This window comes from Anopheles arabiensis, chromosome X (genome assembly GCF_016920715.1).
Source record: "Anopheles arabiensis isolate DONGOLA chromosome X, AaraD3, whole genome shotgun sequence".
Classification (NCBI taxonomy): Eukaryota; Metazoa; Arthropoda; class Insecta; order Diptera; family Culicidae; genus Anopheles; species Anopheles arabiensis.
In genome coordinates this window covers 21,963,898-21,988,320 of record NC_053519.1, presented here as the reverse complement: position 1 = coordinate 21,988,320, position 24,423 = coordinate 21,963,898, and the positions used below count along the sequence as shown (strand labels likewise).

Genomic DNA, 24,423 nt, shown 5'->3' with positions numbered 1-24,423 from the left:
ACCCCCTCTCCCCCCTCCCTTCCCACCTAATGTCGGTGATGCAGCCGGAGCCACGCGTCAAGCTGCTCCATTACGCCACGCGTCCCCGCATTATATGGATGGCTTGACTGGTTTTGACTGCCCCTCGTTGTCGTGCTACCCGAACACAACACAACAACATACCCGTCCTAGGTTCAAGCCCCGTTGCGTGGCCATAGTGACCCAGGACTGGCTATCCCGCAGTCCCGGAAAACCAATTAGTAACAGGTAAAGTCAACTCGCACGAATTAACAACATGCTCGTCTTCGGTTCAATCCTCGTGCGAACCGTCTCTCGTAGCAAGGGCTAACTATCCGAAATTTCTTTCCAAAGTGTGGCTGGAAGGAAGAACATCGACCTACAAAAAATGCATGTTGCTCCCTTCTTGTATGTCCTTCCCGTTCTCTCGTCCCCCATTGTTTAGAACCCATCGTTGCTTCAGAACAATGCGCGCTGCTGCACGCAACCCACGCCTTCATCTTTTCATCTCACCTCTTCGATAATCACCCTTCCCGCTCCTCCTTACACTCTTGTTTGCCCCCCTTTTCCTTACTCCCTTCCCCCTTCTTTCCTTTATTCTTTCCTTATTCGTGTTGCTTTTTAATATGGCTAGTATGCTTTAGGATGTAAATGTAAACTAAATGTAAAATGTAAACTGTATTTGCCGTGCTTAAGGCAAACAATAGTGAGGTGCGGGCAGGGGCGGTTCAACCAGTTCGCAAACTAAGCGGTCGCGTAGGGCCCCGAGGATCCCCCATTCGGAAGTAAAAGTGCTTCGCAATCCTTCTCTGATTTAGAATTCCTCATACAACTTCTTGCTCGACACATCCGAATGGTCAATTTTCGTGTGTCCGCTTAGGGCCTCCACTCGTGCTAATACGCCACTGGATGCGGGTCAACCTACCGGGTCGGAACCATCCGGATCATTTGGGAGGTGCGATTCCTTTGCAAATCGCTGCTCCCACGAGTCGGAATGGTACCTGCCGAACTACCTGGCGCCTCGCTGACAACATATCAGCGCTCCTTGGAACTACGTCGATTACAGCCCGTGGCCAATAAGACCCCACAGCTCCCGTATAAATTTTAATCTTCTTCTTTGACGTAACGAACAATGCTGTGGACAGGGCTAAAACTTCTTCACCTTACTAAAATCAAGCTTTAGGATAGTCGGTTCTTGCTATCGGGGGAATGGTCCGGATGAGAATCGATCTCGTATGGCCTCATCGAGAATTTGACATTGGCCGGTGGTGTTTAGTTCATCGGCGTTCCGTGTGGACCACGGATGCTTAATGGAAATGCTCTGTATATTTCCGTACAGTATCTCATTGCGGCGGAACCTTACAAATGTTATTGCGCGGTCGAATCAGGAATCGCGCATCGGATCCATGGAAGAAGGGAGTACGAACGAGGGGGGGAGAAGAGGAAGCACAGAGAAAAACGCTACACATTCACTCATACATTCTTACAGCAGCAGGCAATTCGCGAGAACATGAAATCGGGAGAGTATATTTTAATGCTCGCGAATGAGTGCAAGCAGGTGCGGTATAGAAGATAGAGCAAGACAGCCCAGTTTTTGTTCAAGCTAGGTCCAAAATGTTTCCTTGGGTTGGTTTGAACAGTTTGAACCTGCTTGGGTTAAAAATAAGGATCGCGGTCCGGATGCTTGCATGCTGGAACGGATCGCACCTGGCAGGTTCGGAACGCAACGCGCATCACTAGTTTACAAGCACCGTCTGAAGGACCTTTTGACGGCCAAGCTACACGTACCGGACGACATCGGACGATGCCATAAAACGTAGGACCGCAGACAAGAGATTCGCGTCGGGCCGGGCCGTGTCGGATCACAGCGGGCCGATTTTGTATGAGATTTGACAGTTGGCGTTAACGGATTTATGGCATCGTCCGATGTCGTCCGGTACGTGTAGCTTGGCCGTCATGATCCGTTAGTTAGTTAAAGGTAAATTGCTAGAAGCAATGGCTCTGGCACACCAAATACTGTACCAATTCATGCACGTTTATGTGCCACGCTGTACGGAAAGTGTTTTGTGATTAGCATAACCACAAACACAGTAATATAATGTGTGTAGATTTGGAACACATGGTGGTAAACTTTTTATGCGAACGAGCAGCAACAAAATGCCGCATATTGTATACCCTTTAAACCAAACGGCATAATGCTTTTAATCGTCACTCATTTGACGCAGTCGATCATCACTAAGAGACCGGATCCTATGAGGCCATACGAGATCGATTCTCATCCGGACCATTCCCCCGATAGCAAGAACCGACTATCCTAAAGCTTGATTTTAGTAAGGTGAAGAAGTTTTAGCCCTGTCCACAGCATTGTTCGTTACGTCAAAGAAGAAGATTAAAATTTATACGGGAGCTGTGGGGTCTTATTGGCCACGGGCTGTAATCGACGTAGTTCCAAGGAGCGCTGATATGTTGTCAGCGAGGCGCCAGGTAGTTCGGCAGGTACCATTCCGACTCGTGGGAGCAGCGATTTGCAAAGGAATCGCACCTCCCAAATGATCCGGATGGTTCCGACCCGGTAGGTTGACCCGCATCCAGTGGCGTATTAGCACGAGTGGAGGCCCTAAGCGGACACACGAAAATTGACCATTCGGATGTGTCGAGCAAGAAGTTGTATGAGGAATTCTAAATCAGAGAAGGATTGCGAAGCACTTTTACTTCCGAATGGGGGATCCTCGGGGCCCTACGGGATCGCTTAGTTTGCGAACTGGTTGAACCGCCCCTGCCCGCACCTCACTATTGTTTGCCTTAAGCACGGCAAATACAGTTTACATTTTACATTTAGTTTACATTTACATCCTAAAGCATACTAGCCATATTGAAAAGCAACACGAGTAAGGAAAGAATAAAGGAAAGAAGGGGAAGGGAGTAAGGAAAAGGGGGCAAACAAGAGCGTAAGGAGGAGCGGGAAGGGTGATTATCGAAGAGGTGAGATGAAAAGATGAAGGCGTGGGTTGCGTGCAGCAGCGCGCATTGTTCTGAAGCAACGATGGGTTCTAAACAATGGGGGACGAGAGAACGGGAAGGACATACAAGAAGAGAGCAACATGCATTTTTGTAGGTCGATGTTCTTCCTTCCAGCCACACTTTGGAAAGAAATTTCGGATAGTTAGCCCTTGCTACGAGAGACGGTTCGCACGAGGATTGAACCGAAGACGAACATGTTGTTAATTCGTGCGAGTTGACTTTACCTGTTACTAATTGGTTTTCCGGGACTGCGGGATAGCCAGTCCTGGGTCACTATGGCCACGCAACGGGGCTTGAACCTAGGACGGGTATGTTGTTGTGTTGTGTTCGGGTAGCACGACAACGAGGGGCAGTCAAAACCAGTCAAGCCATCCATATAATGCGGGGACGCGTGGCGTAATGGAGCAGCTTGACGCGTGGCTCCGGCTGCATCACCGACATTAGGGGGAAGGGAGGGGGAGGGGGTGGGGGAGGTCGGTATAGACAATCCCCGAGCGCAGTCGCAGCGCCATCGACAATGCATACAGTCATAAACGTCACTTACGCATGGTGCGTCAATGGCGAGTGCAGCGACGGGCTAGAACACAACTCTCTATGCCACCCTCCAGACAGTGATATGGCCGCGTAACACCATCCGCAACGATGATGCGTCTCCAAACAAGTCGAGAGAAGGAGCAAGCTAGGCAACGCGAGCGAGCGATGCGTGTGCCAGCTAAGCCGAGGCGGGCCCTGCTCGCTTACAGCATCGAGCAAGAGGCAGGGGAGACGTGCCTCTCTCTTCCGGAGAGGAGCCCCCGTTAATTAGGAAGAAGACGGTACAACATGGAGGTTCAATCCTTACCTGCATTCCCTATTGTGTGGGAAGGATGGAGAGGGGGGGGGGGATTGGAGGAATTGTACATTGTTGAATAAAAACAATAAAAAAAATTAAAAGAAAATTGTGGTCAAAGACATCATCCCTCATTTGAATATTTGACAATTTTAAACATTGGTTGGCTTCACATGATATGTTGTGTGTGCTAGTGCATTGATGATCGTCCTTTGATTTATTTTTTTTAACAAGTGCAACTAACTGACACTAAGTGCACCAACAAACAATATAAAACCCGTACGCAGCATACATCCGATCGATCCGGCAAATAGCTTCAACGGTAAAGCTATTCATACATCCACACGACAACTTGCACGCTGTTCAAATCCAGATTCGAACGACGGCTCTAGCCAACGCGCAATGCATCAAGCAGCCACAAAAAAAGGGGAAGGAAAAAAAAACAATAACCAAGTCAAGCACACAAGGCAAGGTCAAGCATTCGCGAATAAACTGCTGGGAGAGAAGCGTGGGAATGAAGGAGGTGGGGAAGCGACGTCACTCAAAGCGAATACGCTCTGGGTGAACGGATAAAGAAGACAGCAGACAAGCGATCACTCCCGCTACCATGTGAGAATAGCAAGATGGGGATCGTACGGTATCTTACCCACAGGGAAAAAGAGTAAGGGGGAGAGAGAGTATCGACTTTTTGAAACACCTTTTTTATGGCCATTGTCCTAGACAAAAACCATGAGCGAAATACTCCAGAAAACATGCCATAATTGTGGCGTTTTTCGTTTAAAAAAAATTTCGCTTGGTCGTATATTGACTTAACTGCGACGACCACCCGACGTCGGGTGAACACGACGTACACACGACGTCGAAAATATTTGAAATTATCGGTTGGGTTTGAATGCGAAATATTTCACAGCCATGCGCTGTGAAATATGTTTGCAGTTTGAGTTAGAGAAGTTTTCGATCGCTTTGCGCAGCGGGGTAGCAATATATCCCTGGCTGAAAATGACAGCTGAAAAGACGTCTTTCGGCGGTCTTTCGGGTCACCGAAAGACCGCCGAAAGACGTCATTATAACTCCAGTTTAGACCGACATTGACAACACCAGCGATGTTTTTCCTATGCGATGTATTTTGATGTCAATGTCAAAACATGCAGTGTTGCCAGCAAAAAAAAAATCAAAGCTTTGTTGCCGTCATTCTGTCTTGTTGAGCCGCGCACTGTCAATCACACATATTGCGTTGTGTGTTTCGCTGACAAGCTGTGGTGTGTGTTGTATATCGTTCTAATGTTAGGTTATTAGCTAGTGTGAGAGATATAAATTTACCTTTTGATTCTTTGATGAATGGATTTGAACTCGTTCCTTCGAATGTGCAGTACATATCCCACCGCAGTAGTGATTGTTCCAACGCACCTCCGCTGATAGATACGCAACTATAGCGCTATATAAATCATCAGGGACGTAGGATGGAAAAGTTAGTTCATTGAAGAAAAAAAATCGCGTTCTCATGCGAACATATTTCCATACTTTCAGCGCAAAACGTCCGAGGTTAATCGTTCAAATGAAAAATGGGAAGGCTGTATTGTTACCGATCAATCAAGCACGTAAGGGTAAATACGTAGACGAGGTATTCGCTTAATTTACAAATGAATGGTTTATTTCTAGCCTCTACTCCGCCAGCTGAAATAAACTCCTATCATCATTTACATCCAGATGTTTTGGAAGATTTATCCTCGTGTTCAGATAAAACACAAACATACGAAGAACATAAAGAAAATTTCATCCAAACACCGAGCACCTCACGACAACACTTGCAAAAAAGTAAACAGAGTGTTCCTTTTTGATGGCAATACTGCATGCTAATTTTCATGTTTTATGTTTCCATACCCACTTACGAAGCAAAAATCCTGTTCAACACAAACCAATAGACAACCTGAAGAAGATTATATATGGAACGAAATTATCAACAAACTAGACTTAATACAACAGGAGCAAAGACAGCAAGCAGATATATCAAACAAGAGAATAGCAGCTTTGGAAGGACAAATCAAATTGATGCGCTCGGAATTCAACATTGTCTCTGACAAATTAATTCCCCGTCCAGGGTTTGTGGCTGTGTCGAGTTTTGAGTGGGAACCACTAGCAAACAAAAATGATAAAAACACGCGTGAAAAAAGATTGTCGGAACCTGAGTTTAGAAAGAATTTCAATGACTATTTAGAAACTCGTCTACCAGCAGATTGTTCAGAAGAAAGGATGCATGCGGCTATGGACATAATATTTACAAAGGAGCTAGTGACTCAAATCACGTGGACGTGCATAAGTCGTCCCATTGAAAAAATATGCTTTTTCCAATACAAAAATATAGTTAGGCAATTTAAAGACAAAGGAACATACGGAGGTGTTACACCATCTGATAAAACAATCAAAGGTTTTTTTCCAAAACAAATTCAAGCATGGTGGTCAAAGGCTAAACTTAGTTGGATTAGTTAGAACTTCTCATCATCGACGCTAGAAATCGTATAAGTTGCTCAGTGTCGTAATGTAAGTTAGAAATGAATGAATTTATTAAATGTGTTCGGAAATACCATCATGTGATATGAAAATCATTAAAATTGCAATAAAGATACATTTTTTTAAATGTACATTTCTGTTTTATTCAATTAACGTATGAACTAACGGAACAAAGTCGAATTTGTTGTCTTTTGGGAGATTTTCTGGCGATTATTTTTAGGCTTGTTACATTTTCTTGTGCAACTACATTAATGTACTGGCAAACAATTCCAGATTTGGTTAAAAACCACCCATCTCGGTGTCAAGGTTTCAAGCAAAATCCTTTGCGAACATGGAGAGTGGTAATGTTACCTCTCTGAATAGATGGATAACTTGAAATATCATCTTTTTTATGGACATAATACGCTTCTTGTTCTGCAATTCTATTAATTACTTGTTCCAAGCTCTTCCGTTACGCAACAAATTGTTTATGTGTTCTAGAACACATTCGAACGAATAAGAAGATAACGTCCGCAGTGGACCAAATACAGGCGTTCCCCGAGTTACGACCCTCTCGAGTTACGACGATTCGCAGATACGACGATTTTGATTTTGACATTGAAAAGTTGCCATCGAGAAGAAATTGATGTAGGGTAAACGTACCTATAGTGGTGCTAGTACCAATAGTGGTGGTATTGCACTAAAATGCGTCTCATACGATAAATTAACAGTTGTTAAGTTATATACGATAGTGTGAAATGTTCTCTAGCCTTTTACAAAGGATTTAAAAATGAGATGGGGCCATTCCGTTTCTTAGTGACCGAAAAATCCATTATTTTGTAAAAGGTATCAACATTTTTTTCAAAATCCTTAGGATTTCATAACGATGCTCATATTTTTGTTAACGTTCTAAATGACCACATAACAACGCAATTATTAGTTTTTTAACATAACTGTTATCAAATGATATTGTTTTATTCAAATTCATTGGCTTTTGATCATATTTACTTATTTTTAAGTGTTTTTTACGATAGTGCCATTATAGGTACACCAAACAGGCATGTTCCTATAGTGGTCCTAGTTCTAAAATCAATAAAAACAGGTAATTTTAGATTTTTTTCAACAACATTTTTGACTTGTCGTACTGTTTTCATTAAAATAAGCGGCCAATGTTCTTTGTAGATGTTCGAGGAGAATAATGTTATACTACAGAAATACAACATATAATGTTTGTGCTGTTCATCACTCAAGATGTTTTTCAACACCGAAAAACTTGCATAATATAAAAATGATGAAAACTCTGAGCCTTTCCAGTGATTCACATCGTGTAACGATCGAAATTTTCTATGGATTTCTATTGGCAATTGGATTGTCATTAACATACCAGATATTGTCGTTACAGTGGAGCGCCGTTTATCCGGGTACCTTTTATCCGGCTGTCCGTTTATCCGTGCTGTTGAGAAATGACAGTTCAATACAATGGTGACATTTCGTTATGAGGAGGATATTTGAAAAAGCGGTTAAAAGAGCATATTGTCAAAACAAAAGACCCGATAATTCAAGGCAAATTTCAAATACTCTTGTGGAAAAAACATGAAGTTAATAAAAACTGGGTTATTCTTATCAAAAAATAAGATAATTTTCCAAAAATTAATCAGGAATTGGTGATAAAATATATCATTTGACTCATTATCCGTGTTATTCGCTTATCCGTGCGAGGTCAAGTCCCGAGAAGCCCGGATAACAACAAGCCGATCAATATCAATTTGGTGACACCAAGATCTATCAAATGTGACGTTTGGTGACACCAAGATCTATCAAATGTGACGTTTGGTGACACCAAGATCACAAACTATTATCTGCTTCACAAGATCAAAATTATTTAACAACAGTAGTGGCGAATCAAGATTTTGATGACCACCATACTTCCGCTTTCTAAAATGTCTATCGGTTCTTTTTGGTGCGCTACAATCAAGGAAAGTTGTTCTTTCTTGCATTTTGACACCTTTGGTAGTGCATTTCAAACAACCATCAAATAAATTGAAGTTGGCGACACCTGTAAAAAACTAATTAAATCAATAGTTTGTGCTTTAGAAGTATAAATTGCAATTTTGTTTTACCTTTTATAAACGCCCGTGCTGGTGAATCGGCAATTATGACGCGTACCACAACATCAACTCTCACGCCTTTGATTTGTACCCCATTGTTAGTTAATAGGTTTATTTCTTCGATGAACTGCTTTAAAAAATGTTCGATGTGTAACGACCAAGCGTTTAACGGTTGGCGGAAGATTAATTGGTCGTTTTAATAAGATTTAGCACAATTCGGAAGAGCACACAAATAATTATACGCAGAAGTCAGTGGCTTACGTCTGTTCAGTTCAATGTCGCGCCAAGAAGAGAGCTTTATTCTATGACAGTTCATCTAGCACACCGGGTGCTCCAGCGGTCAAGGTATAATGCGTATATACCGCTGCGTTTGGGGTTCGGGTTGAGTGCACAGTGGGCGATATTAGTCCGGACGTTACAGATGCTAGGTTTCTGTGTTCCGCTGGAAATTGAAACAATCATAACAGGAATTTCTGGCATGTAATGAATATTTATCAAAATCGGCCAGAATTGTAAATTGTTGCTTTTAAATATCGGCAAACCATCGATGGATACATTAAGCAAGAGTGTGGTGTCCGAATTCAGAGATGTATCACTGCAAACAGACATTAATTAGTTTGTTTATAAAAAATAATACAGAAGCATTTTCATGAATGTACCTTCTATTTACCAGACATATGACTCTAGATAGTCGAGGTCTTTACAGAGAGAGTAAGCCTCTGAATATGCTGTTTCAAACAAGCGTTTGAACAACATAGGAGGATACATCCCCTCTCGTCAAGAAGAAGAAGAAGAAGAAGAAGAAGAAGAAGAAGAAGAAGAACAAGAAGAAGAAGAAGAATGAATGTACCTTAGCTTGTTCGTGAGACATTTCTGCACTCCATAATACCAGTACTGACCACCTTCTACCGCCAGGATATCAGCCGAAATATTTCGATTGAGTTTTAGTTGGATTCTAGCGTCTTTAGGTAGGTTACAGGAACTCACTTTTCGAACTATATCCATCACTTGGGCAATCGAGTCGTATGTTTGGTTTGTTGATATTGCTCATTGACGCAAAGCATCTTCAGCAGAGCATGGGTCATCTATCTGATGCTGCTGGATCTATATCATCATCCGAACTTTCCATTAAATAGTCGATTACATCATCATCGGATTCTGATAGATAAGCAGCTTCACCTTCGTAGAAAGTTTCACCGACGATATTATCCTGTGCAAGTGCATCACTGTCTTGTGAAGAATTCATACCTCGTTAAGCTACTGCAACCCATATCAAAATAGTTGTTATAAATGAAGTAATACATAATTGCAATAAACCTCATACCATTGGAAGTTCCACTAGGGCCGGCACCGTCATCTATCTGGTTTTCATGTTCCAAACGATCACGGTGGCGATACAAGTAAGAATTATATTTGATCCGCTTCGAGAAACTTTTATTCATAGTGATTTCCACGAAAACAACGACGACAAAACTATTTTTAATCACAAATCGCTTCAATTACATGATATGGCTGCAACAATGGCTCGCTATCAATTTGTGTGTGATATTACATCTGGAAGTAAACAATCGGCTGCGGTCAAAATACCACCATGAAGAAGATGAAGCTTTCAGAAGAGGAAACACGATCAATGTTTGCCACAGTGTGTTGTAGTGTTGGCCGTTCCGGTCCGAACCTAGAAAAAAGTTCCGTTCTTTATAAAGGCCGTTCCGTTTCGATCCTTTATACAAAATCGTTCCGTTCCGTTCATTCCGTTCTTTCCGTTCATTCCGTTCCGTTCCGTTCATTCTGTTCATTCCGTTCATTCCGTTCCGTTCCGTTCATTTCGTTCTTTCCGTTCATTTCGTTCTTTCCGTTCATTCCGTTCTTTCCGTTCATTCCGTTCCGTTCAATTCGTTCTTTCCGTTCGCTCCGTTCCGTTCCGGTCTTTGCCGCTTCAATGTTGTTAGCAAGGTGCTATCGTTCGTGCGTTCCGTACTTTGAAAAAACCGGCTTTGTCCGGCTGTTGCTTGCTGCATGCAAGATAACTGTTCACTCTTTCTCGCACACGGTATGTGTTGCTTGTGCACTCTCGCATGCTCACAGGAATATTCATCGCACTTCGTCGCAGTATCGTTTATAAAAATCGTGATAAGCGAAACCAAAAATGGTGTTGCATTTGGTTTTATGGTGCAATTTGTAGCATCTATTATACTTTTTGTGATAATTTAGCTTGTTTTAACTAGACAAGTAACTATTATAAAATTTAAATCTGTACTCATATGGCAGAACGGGTTGGAAAAGATGTATTATAATATGCGAGTATGAACAACGAAAAATAAAATGTATTTATTTCTTATGCCACGATATCCACTTGATCTTGGCACTCGGCATGATTCCAATATTTGGCCATTCGATTCGAAGCATTCTGTTCCATTCGACAACCGTTTGAGTGCCGTGATCTTGTAAACGATTTGTGTGGAAAACTATTTGTTTTAAATAGTAAGTGAAATTGAAATAATTAGTCAATCTCGTGATACAATTGTCAACTCGTAGCACTCAATAACATCGGCATGGGTAAAAGCCTCGAATGGATCGTGCCCCCATATGCTGGGATGATTATCCTGCTATGGGCATTTGATAAGTTACTGATAGCCAAGCCTATTAGTGGTACTCTCCTATTAGTGGTAACTCTAGGTTTTTACACACACCATGATAAAATATCCCGCTCGTTGTTTGTAGGGATATTTTATATGGGAGCGGGAGAGTACCGTGGTACCCACCCTGTAGGGATCAAGAGTGAGAGAGAGAAGTTTAGCGAAATCAGAGAGAGCGAAAATATTGAAACATGCAAAAATGAGGATAAGAGAGGAGAGATTGGACGAAAGCAGAGATAGAGATGAAGAAGGCGCGTGGAAAAGGAGACGGACGTCTACCGGTAGTTAGCGGTAGCTGGGATCAAGAGAGAGTGAACTCCGAGAGTGAATCGAGAGAGAGAGAGTGTGAGAGAGGGATAGATCGTGAGATCAGGGAGAGAAGACAAGTCAGGCGACAGGGAGAAATAAAGGAGCCTCGGGTCAGTCTTGTGGTTGATCGCAAAGAGATCGGTTGAGCGTGAAACAACAACAACAAAAAAAAAAGAAATTGAAAAAAAAAAAAAGCCTGATAAATAATTAAAATGTGTGACGATTACGACAATGGCGCATGTCGGTAAGTTTGGTGGTTTGATTAGTTCGAGATATCCTATTGCATATATAAAAAGGCAAAATAAGGTACTCGGTGTTTGTTTCGCGTGTTTTGCGTGCGTGGTGTGCGTGAACAATGTAAGGACGGAATTGACGCTTTAGCATTACCATTGTTCTCTAAACAAAAGACCGCGCATAAAAAAAGTGTGGACAAAATTGGCGCTCATACACCAGCCTTGTTCTTTTGACGTGATGATGTGTGTGTGAATAATGTGTGGTCGGAATAAAAAAAAAAAAAAAAAGGGGAGAGCCTCGAGCGGTTCGGTTTGTATCATGATACGAATAGCCAATTTTGATACAAAAAAAAAGCGAGAACCTCGAGCGGATTGCGCATGTGTATGATAAAATGAGAGCCTCGAGCGGTTCAGTTTATATTGTAATACAAAAAAAAAAAAACCAATTGCGTGTATATTAAAAAAAAAGCGAGAACCTCGAGCGGTTCGCACGTATATATACATATTATAAAAAAAAAAGAACGAGAACCTCGAGCGGTTTGAACGTGTGTATGAAATAAAAATGAGAGCCTCGAGCGGCTCAGTTTATATTGAAATACAAATAACCAATTGCTAGTATAAATATATATATATATATATATATATATATATATATATATAAAAGCGAGAACCTCGAGCGGTTCGCACGTGTATATATATATTAAAAAAGGGGAACCTTGAGCGGTCCAAACGAATTTAACATAGTAACATAACAAAAAAAACTAGCTGGTATGCAAAAAAAAAAAAAAAAAAAAAAAAAAAAAAAAAAAAAAAAAAAACGGTGATTCGAGTAAGGGGGGGCGACTCAACACGTATTCGAAGAAACCTTACCGCACGCGTGCGATCGTGATACACACACATTGAACGCTATTAAAACAAAAAGGGGTACAGGAAACTGACATGAACTATTCTATTGTTGTCTTTTCGTTAGCGACAGAGAAATAACAAAAGCGAACGTTGACGCTTTGATTCGGGCTTTGGAGAAAGAAAAAGCAGAAGAACTCCTTTTTAGAATCACTGTTAAAGGATGGTTGCGTGAGTTCAACGAAACGACGAAATGACTGGATCGAGGAACCTTCCGACAACCAATTGTTCGAAGCTACTCCTCGTGGATGTTCTACATTTCTTGATTCTGGAACACAATCCACCAACGAGGCTTCCATGTCGGCGTCCATGTCTTTCGCCACATTGCAAATTGCCGTTTGCCAACCGAAAGACGGAAAAGAAGAAGTGGACAAGACGACATTCGATAGATGGAGGGAGTTATTTGAAGCGGCAATGGAGTTTGCGGGAATTACCAGTGAAACTCTAAAAATGAATGCCTTTAAAATGAAGGCAGGCCCTTCACTGTTGGGCATTCTAGAAAGTACGTCGACAAATGATTCAGCCAAGGATGCGAAACTATTTCCATACACTAACACAATGGATCGATTAGATCACTATTTTAATTCCCATTATTACGTGTTTCGTCAGCGTCAAAAATTACGCACGATGAACCAAATCAAAGGTGAATCGGACTACCAATTCGTAAAACGAGTGATCGAATCTGGGAAATTATGTAATTACAAGGAGGAACAATTAATCGAAACAATTGTCGACGTGATACAGGTGCATGCTATTAACCCCAAAGTACGTATGGCAGGATGGAAAATTCTCAAAAAACGCGGAACAATAACAGATCTACTGGAAAAAGTTCGAACATGCGAAATAGAGAAATTTAACGAAAACGCTTTCGCTAGAGACCACAGACAAAATGAAACTACATTAGAGGTTTCCGCTGTGTCGCATAACACCAACGCAAAAATGTCTCGCACTAGGGAGTTTCAACGTGATTATCCCTCATACAAACAAAAACATTGGGGTATGCAGGAGAATAGAGGCTTTAGCAAAGGCGAATTTTCAAAATTCTCCACGAATCGTTCATTCGGTATTCGTCGCATCCTGTGTTGGAGATGTAGCAGCAATACACACCAGCCAGAAAACTGCTACGCAATAGATAAAAGATGCCGCCGCTGCAATGTCATAGGACATATAGAACGTGCGTGCCATCCTGATCTCTTAAACAATAGCAAGCGCTATCCGACAGATGTTGTCGAACCGGCTGTACCTAATAAAATTCGGAAAATTGCTGCTATTACGGAAAGCGGTATTCCTGGAAAGTCGGATCACGAGCAAACAGCCGTAAGTGAGGCTTTTCCAACCGAATCTGAGTAGAAATCTACTTATTTTTGTTTACTCTTTTACTCCATTTATTATTTTTTATGTAATACATCAATATACACTTTCCTAAATTGGCGATGAAATTTAGAATGAATTTCAATAAACCTACTTGATTTAATGAATAGATGAACAAATTCCTTGAATTCAAATATAATATGCAAGTTGTGGCGTTAAAAAAAAAAAAAATTAAAATAAAACAAAAAAAAATTAAAATGCATGTATCTATTGGGATATGATCGGGTATACAAACATAAAGTAAAACGTATGCAGGAATAAATATTCTTAGACATAGATAGCTTCGATTCGATCATATTTTACCATCATTTGTTTAACGAATTCTATATAATAAATTTTTATATTTACGTTTTAGGATGTATCGCAACAAGTGCTTCAAAATAATTCCATCGAGATCAATAATTTCGTGAGGGAAAACAAATCTTTGCATAGCATTTGCCAAGAAAAAATCGATCTCGTGTTCATTACAGGTTACGTAGCGGGCCTCGCTATTAAATTTATGATTGATTCGGGTGCGGATGTTAACACTATAGGGAAAGATAGTTTCGATTGTCTATCAAAGGAAGACCCTAAGTTGTCTCATATTTTCAATTTAAAGAAAGGGTCTGATCACCATTTAAAAGCATACGGAATGGAAGAAGACATTCCGGTAATAGCTTCCTTCGTAGCTGAATTATTTATATCTAACGACCGCCCTCGAACGATGGAAAAATTCTACGTCGTGCCTAACGAAAAAGCATTATTAAGTAGAAACACAGCATTGCGATACAGCGTTTTACAGCTGGGCTTGAACGTTCCAGTTAAATCATATTCGGGATATAACACAATCCGATTATTACCCGGAGAGATTTTCGTATTGACAGATTTGATCGAATTTCCTAAATTTAATGTTGCTCCTGTAATGTTATCATACGATAAAGAAATGCCACCATCCCGAAACGTGTTCACCAGTATTCCACCAGCGTTTAAAAACGAAACGTTGAAAAGATTGGACGACCTTCTAACTACGGGCATCATAGAACGCGTTACGGACAAAATGGAAAATTCATTCTGCTCATCTTTGTTGGTGGTTCCAAAAGGTAAAAACGACATCCGTTTGGTCGTAGACCTAAGAGGTCCTAATAAAAGAATCATCAGAACACCATTTCGAATGCCAACATTGGAGGCGATTTTATCAGAATTAAATGGTGCCTCATGGTTTTCCACGATCGACCTGTCGAGTGCTTTTTTCCACGTGGAATTACACCAAGACTGTAGACACCTGACAAATTTTTTCGCTGGAAATGGTACATTCAGATTCAAGAGACTGCCATTCGGTCTGTGCAACGCCCCCGACATTTTTCAAGAAATTCTACAAACGAAAATATTAGCAGGATGTCCAGGTGTCGTGAATTATTTAGACGATATTTTAGTTTTTGGTAGCTCGAAGGAAGAGCACGATAGTAATTTAAAAATTACACTCCAAAGACTGCGAGAACATAACGTCCGGTTAAACTCCACCAAATGCGTGTTCGGATCGCAATCGGTAAAATTTTTAGGGTTCAATTTATCTGGAGACGGATGGCGAGTTGAAGACGATAAAAGGAAAGCAGTGGAAAATTTTCGAAGACCGGAGTCGTTGTCCGAGGTAAAAAGTTTTTTGGGCTTGGTTAACTTCACCGAGCGCTTTATCCACAAACGTGCCGAAAAGACTACAAGCCTTAGAGCACTCGCAAAGTCAGACACCTTCTACTGGACAACGCAGGAGGAACAAGAATTCGAATACTTAAAGACAAGAGCATTAAACTCTATTGTCAGGCTCGGATATTTTGACCATAAAGATCGTACGGAACTATACGTCGATGCGTCTCCGACCGGGTTAGGTGCAGTTCTCGTACAATACAACGAAGAAGGTAGTCCGCGTGTAATATCGTGTGCGTCTAAGTCCCTTACCCAATCGGAACAAAAGTATCCTCAAACACAAAAAGAAGCACTGGCGATCGTTTGGAGTGTTGAGCGATTTTCATATTACCTGATAAACAAATATTTCAAAGTAAGGACTGATTCAGAAGCCAACGAATTTATTTTTGGCGGGTCTCATCGCACTGGTAGACGAGCTATGACAAGGGCAGAAGCATGGGCCTTACGTTTACTACCGTATCATTTCGGCATCGAAAGAGTTCCTGGTAATATGAATGTCGCCGATGTTTTATCCCGACTAATTTGCAAGTCACAGGTTGACGATGCTTTCGACGAGGACAACGAAAAGCACATATTGTATTCCTTGGATGCGGGAGACATGTCTATTTCGTGGACGGAAATACAGACAGCCTCGGAGACAGACGAAGAACTGGAAGCAGTAAGGTTAGGAGTTCAAACCGGAAAATGGTCCAATGCTCTTAAACGTTATGAATCCGAATCAAAACATCTAAGAACGCTTGGTCACATTGTTTATAAAGACGATCTAATAATTCTACCTACATCTCTTCGTTCCAGAGCAATTAAAGCAGCTCATCGGGGTCACGTTGGTTGCGAAGCTACCAAACGAATTTTACGGGAGTTTTTCTGGTGGCCGAATATGGCAAAACAAGCAGCTCTATTCGTATCTAATTGCGAAATATGCCTGGTTATATCTAAAAGGAATCCTCCTATACCTCTTTCCAGTAGACAACTTCCAGATGGACCATGGGAAATTTTACAAATTGACTTTTTGTCCTTACATGGCTACGGATCCGGTGAATTTCTCTTAACCGTAGACACCTACTCCCGTTATTTACATGTTTCTGAAATGAAACAAACTGATGCCAGAAGTACTAATGCTGCCCTTTGTAGAGTATTTTCAGTTTGGGGGCTACCCCTCATCATACAGAGCGACAACGGACCTCCTTTCCAGGGATCAGAATTCATCGAATATTGGGAAAGTAAAGGAGTGAAAGTCCGGAAATCGATCCCTTTAAGCGCGCAATCCAACGGAGCCATCGAAAGGCAAAACCAAGGAGTTATTAAAGCCTTGGCAGCGGCAAAACAAGAAGGTAGGCCCTGGAGAATGGCGTTAGACGAGTACATCCACGCTCACAACACACGGAAGCACCATTCACGGTTAGGAGTGACGCCGTTCGAGCTGTTAGTCGGTTGGCGATATAGAGGAACATTTCCGTGTTTATGGAACTGGAAAAACAAATTAGACAGAAATACGGTCCGAGAAAATGATGCGTTTTCAAAACTGGTTAGCAAGCAGTTTGCTGATAGTCGTCGAGGAGCGAAGGAAAGTAACATAATGGTAGGCGATATCGTATTGACTACTGTTTTACAAAGATCTAAGACAGATCCTACTTTTTCGAAGGAGAGGTTCACAGTGTTAGCAAGGGAGGGAGCAAAAATCGTTTTAATTAATGGGAAAGGTGAGAAGTTAACTAGAAACATACAAGATGTAAAAAGGGTCCCCAATGGGGCAACAGAACAATCAATTGAGGAGGAATTAGTAGATCCAATTGAAACTACAGAAATCGATTATAGCGAGAGTGATCATTTAAAAAGACCCAAAAGAATCATACAAGTCCCTAAGAAATACAAAGACTCAATTATGTATCATATTTGCTACCAAGAGTAGGGGTGATGGAAGATGTAGGGATCAAGAGTGAGAGAGAGAAGTTTAGCGAAATCAGAGAGAGCGAAAATATTGAAACATGCAAAAATGAGGATAAGAGAGGAGAGATTGGACGAAAGCAGAGATAGAGATGAAGAAGGCGCGTGGAAAAGGAGACGGACGTCTACCGGTAGTTAGCGGTAGCTGGGATCAAGAGAGAGTGAACTCCGAGAGTGAATCGAGAGAGAGAGAGTGTGAGAGAGGGATAGATCGTGAGATCAGGGAGAGAAGACAAGTCAGGCGACAGGGAGAAATAAAGGAGCCTCGGGTCAGTCTTGTGGTTGATCGCAAAGAGATCGGTTGAGCGTGAAACAACAACAACAAAAAAAAAGAAATTGAAAAAAAAAAAAAAGCCTGATAAATAATTAAAATGTGTGACGATTACGACACACCCCACCCCCTTTTTTAAGCCTAGGAAATCTTCCATCGGCTTAACTCTAGGTTTTTACGCACACTATGTTAAAAATTATCCGTTCTTTGTCTGTAGGGAACTGCGTTGTCGTCAGCGCAACTGCAACGGCAAGTCCAGGGGTCGGCACGGCTGCCCACAACCCTATGTTAGTAGCATATATCGGCTCGATGAGGTCCCATATAACAATGGGGAATTATTTCTAAGGCAAACGGGGTGTGAGGTAGCGAGAAACAGGTTGCGACGAGCGAGAGGCTCTGTTAATTCAGAGAGAGAGGAATGAAATAAAGGGGGAAGCGAAGAGCAACACATAAGGAGAGCGAGAATGCCATGGCGAGGAGTAACGAAGGATGAGGAAGAAATAGAAGAAGCTATGTAGGAAGCAAACAGCAACACATACGGAGAGCGAGGATGCTATAATGAGCGGTGACAAAGAAAGAGAAAGAGTGATATAAAACAAGGAGCGTGACAACACATGGAGAGAGTGTAGCTAAGGGGATAAGAGAAGAGCCACATATACGAAGAGCAAGAATATTTGCGCTTGCTATAGCTTGCTCAATTTTAATACATGCCGCTCTTATTAAAAAAGCCGGTAGGTCTTCGCTGATGATCGTTTGAATCAATCAAAAAACTTTTTGCGAAACGGTACCGTTTGTATTTACGGCCGTTTTGTACGTAAAATCGGAAAGTTTGAATGACTACCTTTGCCCATCGACGCATTCGCCTGGAACCGTCCGAAGCCATCCGCAACCGTCACGAGCTGTTTGGAATCGGCTTCGGATGGATCCAACGAATACGACGGCTGAAGTTACCGACTAACGCAACCGGCCAGTCCTGGTCGGCTACAACAGATGACACCAAACATTACCGAGATTGCATCTACCTTTCACAACTTGCGATTATTGTGGAGTAATTCGGCAGCGATTCCGGTGTTTTTTTTTCAAATTTATCCATCGCTAGTAGCTTTGCCCTAAATAGCCACATTCATGATTCTCAGATGGAGAAGAAAACAAAGACAAATTGACTTGCGAGCGCGCTAGGGTTTTTCTTCTCGAGCCCTTTTAGCGAACTCAAAGAATCCTTTCGATCTCCAAGACTCGCTCGGCCACTTATTTTGCGTAGAGATTGATGGCAAGAAACAAGAACGCATTGAATAGTATTTTGTTCACTCATAGCGTAGGCAGGTACGTGCAACCAAGATAGCCGAAAACATTGACGATGGATCCAACACAACGCCGGTAAAGTATTAAAACCTAAATGATTACGCTCTTCTTCCAATATTCTCATCAATCACAGCAAAGAAACGCAGCGAAAAAAAACGTGCGAGAGAAACGAAGATCCGCCCTCAGATTAAAAGCCTCAACGCACCAAGAACAGCTGTGCACAATACACACATAAATACAAATACATAGCGAACAGAGCGGATACAGGTACAAGCCACGCACGCCCACCCCCTTTTTTCGCAAACCGCCGTTTGCATATGACGTCATATTCACCAAACCTCTTGTTTTGCTGAAATCAAGAGGTTTTGAGGTGAATTTGTGGTGAAAATTGTTATATGAGGTATTTATTCGTTCGTTTACGTGCCCAAGCTCCCGACCACGCTGGTTTTCGCTGGTCTTTTCGGGGATAATTCGTTAACGAATTTTCCCCGAAAAGACCAGCGAAATACAGATCATTTTCGGGGATAGTGAACACACGTGAAGGATGAACCCATGCAAAAAAGAGCTAAAAATAGAAATGAACATTCGGATTCATTCCCTTCCCTCATATTCCAATTCATGCTCATGCTTCATCCTTGATGCTACCAACCACATCGCTAATTCTACTTCGAATCACTTTGCCAGTTGCGCCACCATATTATTATTCATGATCGTGCTATTTGCTTGTTTTGTTGTATGAAGGGGTACTGATACTAAATGAATTAAAAGAAATAAATAAAACAATAAAAATAATAGATTGACTATTAAACACGCATTTCTAACAATGAGTAAAGGGGTCTGAAGTTACTGGAGCTGCATGTTTTAAAAAGAAATCAAAACTTTAAACCATCGATGAAAACAAAAAAAAATGGAATTGAACTCATGTCGACCATGGTGCAAACATTACACCATTACCATTTGACCACTACTAGTTCATGAACATGAATCGTCATCTATCAGTTTTAAACTCTTCAAATATAGCACAATGAACAAAGAGATGTGTAAAAGTTCATCGATGCGTGTGAGAGAGTAGAGCTGATGAATAGAAAGAGATGGCATGAGTTTATGTTCATTATCCCCGAAAAATTTCGCTTGGGTGGTGCAGTCTTCTTTCATGGTGCAGCGTTGATATGCCTTTAGCGCGTTCTTTCGATTTGATGAAAATTAACGTGGAAGAAATGTGAACGAGATAGGTTGCGAGATAAGACTAACTTAATTTTATTCTGTACAAATTCAACATGAAGATTTAATGGTAGTAGTGTAATAATCCTTACTTAGCGTAGGTAGTTTGTAGTATTAGTGTTAATAGAGGAACGCGTTGTAATCTCTCTTAATTTCGGAAGAATTAACTGAAGGCTGAAGAGTTGCGTGTTTTCAATTTTAGCGCTCAATCACGAATGACATCTCTATTTGGTGTACGAATCATACACTGCAAGTTTTGTAAGTTTGCTGCAGTTATATTTTTTACTGAAAGCTATTGAGTAATAGATGGTTTTATCGTTTCTGAATATCAGTAAACAAATTACTCACAATGCAGCTATTTTTTCTGTCAAAACGACATTTAAGTCAGTCTGAGCCTCAAAAGAAAACATACAGGGTTTCACACTTTATCTCAAGACCGCGGGACCCCTTCCCGAATCTGTCTTAGTCAAAGCCAAGATTGCGGTATCAACGACTACCTGCTAGCCTCGTCAACAATCTTCAAAGTGAGCGACGGAAAGAAAACGTTTTCCAGTTTTAAAATATTAAGGTAAGTGTTGATCTAATCCTCTGCGCTAAACTCCATAGTAATACATACTACATACATTCGTTATTGCTTCATTCAGCCCCCGGTGAGGACGTCATTACTTAACAGAAGCCGGTTCAACACGCGCAGCTTCTGTTCATGGCGTCATCACGAAACTGAAGCCAGCTGAACACGCGCAGCACTGATGGTACCCCGAGCGCAGTAGGAGGAAGGAAGAACGAGAGGAGGAAGAAAGGTAAATTTGGAAGGGGGTAAGCGTTCTGCCGTCTACACAACGGGAGTATGCTGAAACACATGTGGGAAGGGAGAGGGATATTATTCAATAAACACCATGTGAATGTGTGCATAAAGCAAATGTGAACAGCCTCATCATTTCTATAAGCAATCCGAAAAAGGGGGTGGAGCAAACACATTGGTATGCGTGAGCGGCTGAAGAAACCAAAACGTTTAGATGTGTGCGTGACGGATGGTTCGGGCGCCTGTGGCAAAGCTCTCGACAAGCCTGCAAACGAGAGCTTTGCGGAGAGCTTTGTAGGGAGCTCAGATTACACAGGCCGCCGTCGGTTTTTGCGTCCTTTTTCCCGTTTAAGACAAGAGAGAACCTTATCATAGGGCATACAATAGATAGAGCACCAGTACCTACGTATGCAGCTGGATTTTAACTAACGAAAACTCTCTTGTGCTTCAAGGAATACTGGCCGGATCGCCCGTTAGAGCATTACTTCAACCAGCACTCCTTTGGTCAACATCGACCACGGCGCCGCAATGCTATGACAGTGGTGTCTGTCAGGCGTATAGAACATTACACCCCGCGTCCAGGTCCGGAGACCCGGAGGGCCATCTCTCCTAGGTGTTAGGCACCTCATCGCCGCACATGGTATCTCAGTGAGTGTGCCATCCACCTAGTATAATGTCAAAGTCCGGTGATTGACCAGCTGGCCACACCGGGGCTGACAACCGCAGACAAGCTCACCATCAAGGTCCCTCTACTCGTGAGCTGGGGGACCAAAGAATAGAGACATGTGTGCGTATGGTCTTTGGCATCTCAGCTGATTCCCGCACGTTCCGAGGGGAATGGATCTTCGTCGATGTATCGGCCATGTCAGTTGTCTTCATTCATGCTGATTCCCGCACGTTCAGGGGAAGTCTCTTGGCTTGCTGCTTCTTGGTTTTGGAGTTCTCTGTCGCTGTCGCCTCTGTAGCTGCGTTGGAGATTGTACTGATTTTCCATCACTTCGTGGACGTACTCTGCGACTCGATTCCACATTACTTCGTCGCTGCACATGATGTTGGTTGCGTTTTCGACGTCGAAATCGGCTTGAAGATCTTGCTCCAGTCGTAACCTCTTCAGAAAATACATGCCGCAGATGAAGATGGTGTGTTCTGCAGTCTGATTCTCATCACCGCAGGCCGGGCACAGGGGTGATGGTACGTACCCCATTCGGTGAAGATGAGCACTGAAGAACCCATGGCCTGATAAGAACTGGCTCATATGGAACTTGATGTTTCCGTGTCTCCTGGTGATCCATGGTTGGATGTTGGGTATCAATCGCCTTGTCCAGGAGCCTGAGGAGTGGTGTTCGACTATTCCCTTTGCCAAACTTCTACGGAGTATGGTCGTTCAGCTATCCTCGCCAGTTTGCTGCTTGCTCCCGTTGTGATGCTTCGTTGTCGAACTCGGTAGTCTTCGTCGATTAGTATGTGGAGCGGCATCATGCCTGCTATGACACAGGCTGCATCGTGCGAGGTGCTCCTAAATGCGCTTATCACTCTGTTCACTAATGGTCTATGGCACCTCCGGAGCCATTGCTTCCTGCACTCGAATTTCAGTGACTCAGCCCATATTGAGGAGGCATATCTGATGCCTGCAATGATGGTGGTTGCTATAACTCGGCGTCGGCTGCTTCTCGGCCCTGTTCGGTTGGGCATCATTCTCACTAGGGCGTTGGTGTTGGTCACCGCTCTCTCAGCGACATACTTGATGTGCTGAGCGTATTCTAGGCGATCATCAATCATGATGCCCAGATACTTCAAGTTTCGCGATGATCTTACTGTGTGTCTTTCGACGATGATATGTGATTCTTGTCCACTTCTGTGTGAGCTTACTAGGATGTACTCTGTCTTCGGTATATTTAGTTGAAGCTCCACTGACTCCATTTATTGCCGAATGATATTGATGGATATTTCGATCGTATTCTCCAGCTCGTCTATTCGGCTTCCAACAGCTACTAGAACTATATCGTCAGCGAATCCGATAAGCGATGCTCCATCGTACAGCGTTAAACTGAGCACCTCGTTGTACATTAAATTCCATAAGGTGGGTCCCAGTGCTGACCCTTGAGGCACTCCAGCTGTTACGACTCGTTCTCGATTTCCTTCGTTGGTCTCATAGAGCAGCACACGGTTCCGGAAATAATCCCCGATGATGTCGTAGAGGTATTTGGGTGTGTTGATTCTCTGTAGCTATCAGATTCGCTATCGCCGTCCAGCTCGCACTATTGAATGCATTTTTCACGTCAAGTGTCACTACTGCACAAAATTGGTTAGCACCTCGATTGCGAGCTCTGGATGCACATGCTATGCTTAAGACCTTTTCGATGGCGTCGGTCGTTGATCGTCCTTTCCTGAAACCGTATTGGTTTTCGGATAACCCTTGAACACTCTCGATGTGGGTATTCAGTCGGTGGAGTATTACACGTTCTAAACCCTTAGCTACTCCATCAATCAAGCAGATCGGACGTGATGAGCCGCTTTCTCCCGGTCTTTTCCCTGGTTTGGGAATCAGCACGAGCCTCTGTTTCTTCCAATTGTCCGGAAATTCACCATTGTCGAGGCATCTTTGGTAAACATTCTTGAACATTGTCGGCTCCTCGATCATCGCTGTTGCCAAAGCAGCGTTCGGTATTCCATCTGGACCTCGTACTTTCCCGGATTTAAGCGACCTTCCGATGTTCCGGATTTCCTCGTCTGTTACACTTTCCGGGTTTTCTTGGCCTGTCGTCGGTTGATATGTCGGCCAGGGTGTGACAGGATGGTTCGGGAATAGATCATCAATGATGGTGTTGAGTTTCTCGGGGTCCAATTCTTTGGGCACTCTGTTTCCTCCAACCATTCGCTTCAAAATTACATAGACCTCGCCAAAGGGAATGATGTCAGACATGTTTACAAGTCTGTACCAGGTCGCTTTTTTGGTCCTCTTGATTTCTCTCTTCAACGCATTCCTGGCAAGCTTATATTCCCTTCTTCTATCTGGGAATTCAGGAGTGCCGTGAGCCCTTTGGCAGCTCTGCTTGCGGCTTTGCATTTCTTCCGAAAGTCTGCTATCACTGACGTCCACCAGTAGACGCCCCTCCACTTCCACGTTGTCTTCAGCCTGGACATGGTAGCATCACATGCTTTATCTAGGGCTTTTACCAGGTCATCGGGCGTGTCAACTCTCATCTCATGCAGGACTCTGTCTAGTGCAGAAGCAAAAAGTTCCTTGTGATAAAGGGTGGTCTTCCATCCTTTCTTCGCATTACCTTGGGGACTATGTGTTTGTTCTTG

The 24,423-nt window shown here is 42.6% G+C and overlaps 1 protein-coding gene across 1 annotated transcript; it reads left to right on the top strand.

Annotated features, from left to right (window-relative positions):
* Window positions 1–11,614: 11,614 nt before the first annotated feature.
* On the top strand, window positions 11,615–17,871 carry LOC120906449 (uncharacterized protein K02A2.6-like). The gene is made up of 2 exons (XM_040318146.1): window positions 11,615–11,631; window positions 16,370–17,871. Exon 2 carries the CDS (start codon window positions 16,452–16,454, stop codon window positions 17,481–17,483), a length of 1,032 nt encoding a protein of 343 aa, XP_040174080.1. The 5' UTR covers window positions 11,615–11,631; window positions 16,370–16,451; the 3' UTR covers window positions 17,484–17,871.
* Window positions 17,872–24,423: the final 6,552 nt, after the last annotated feature.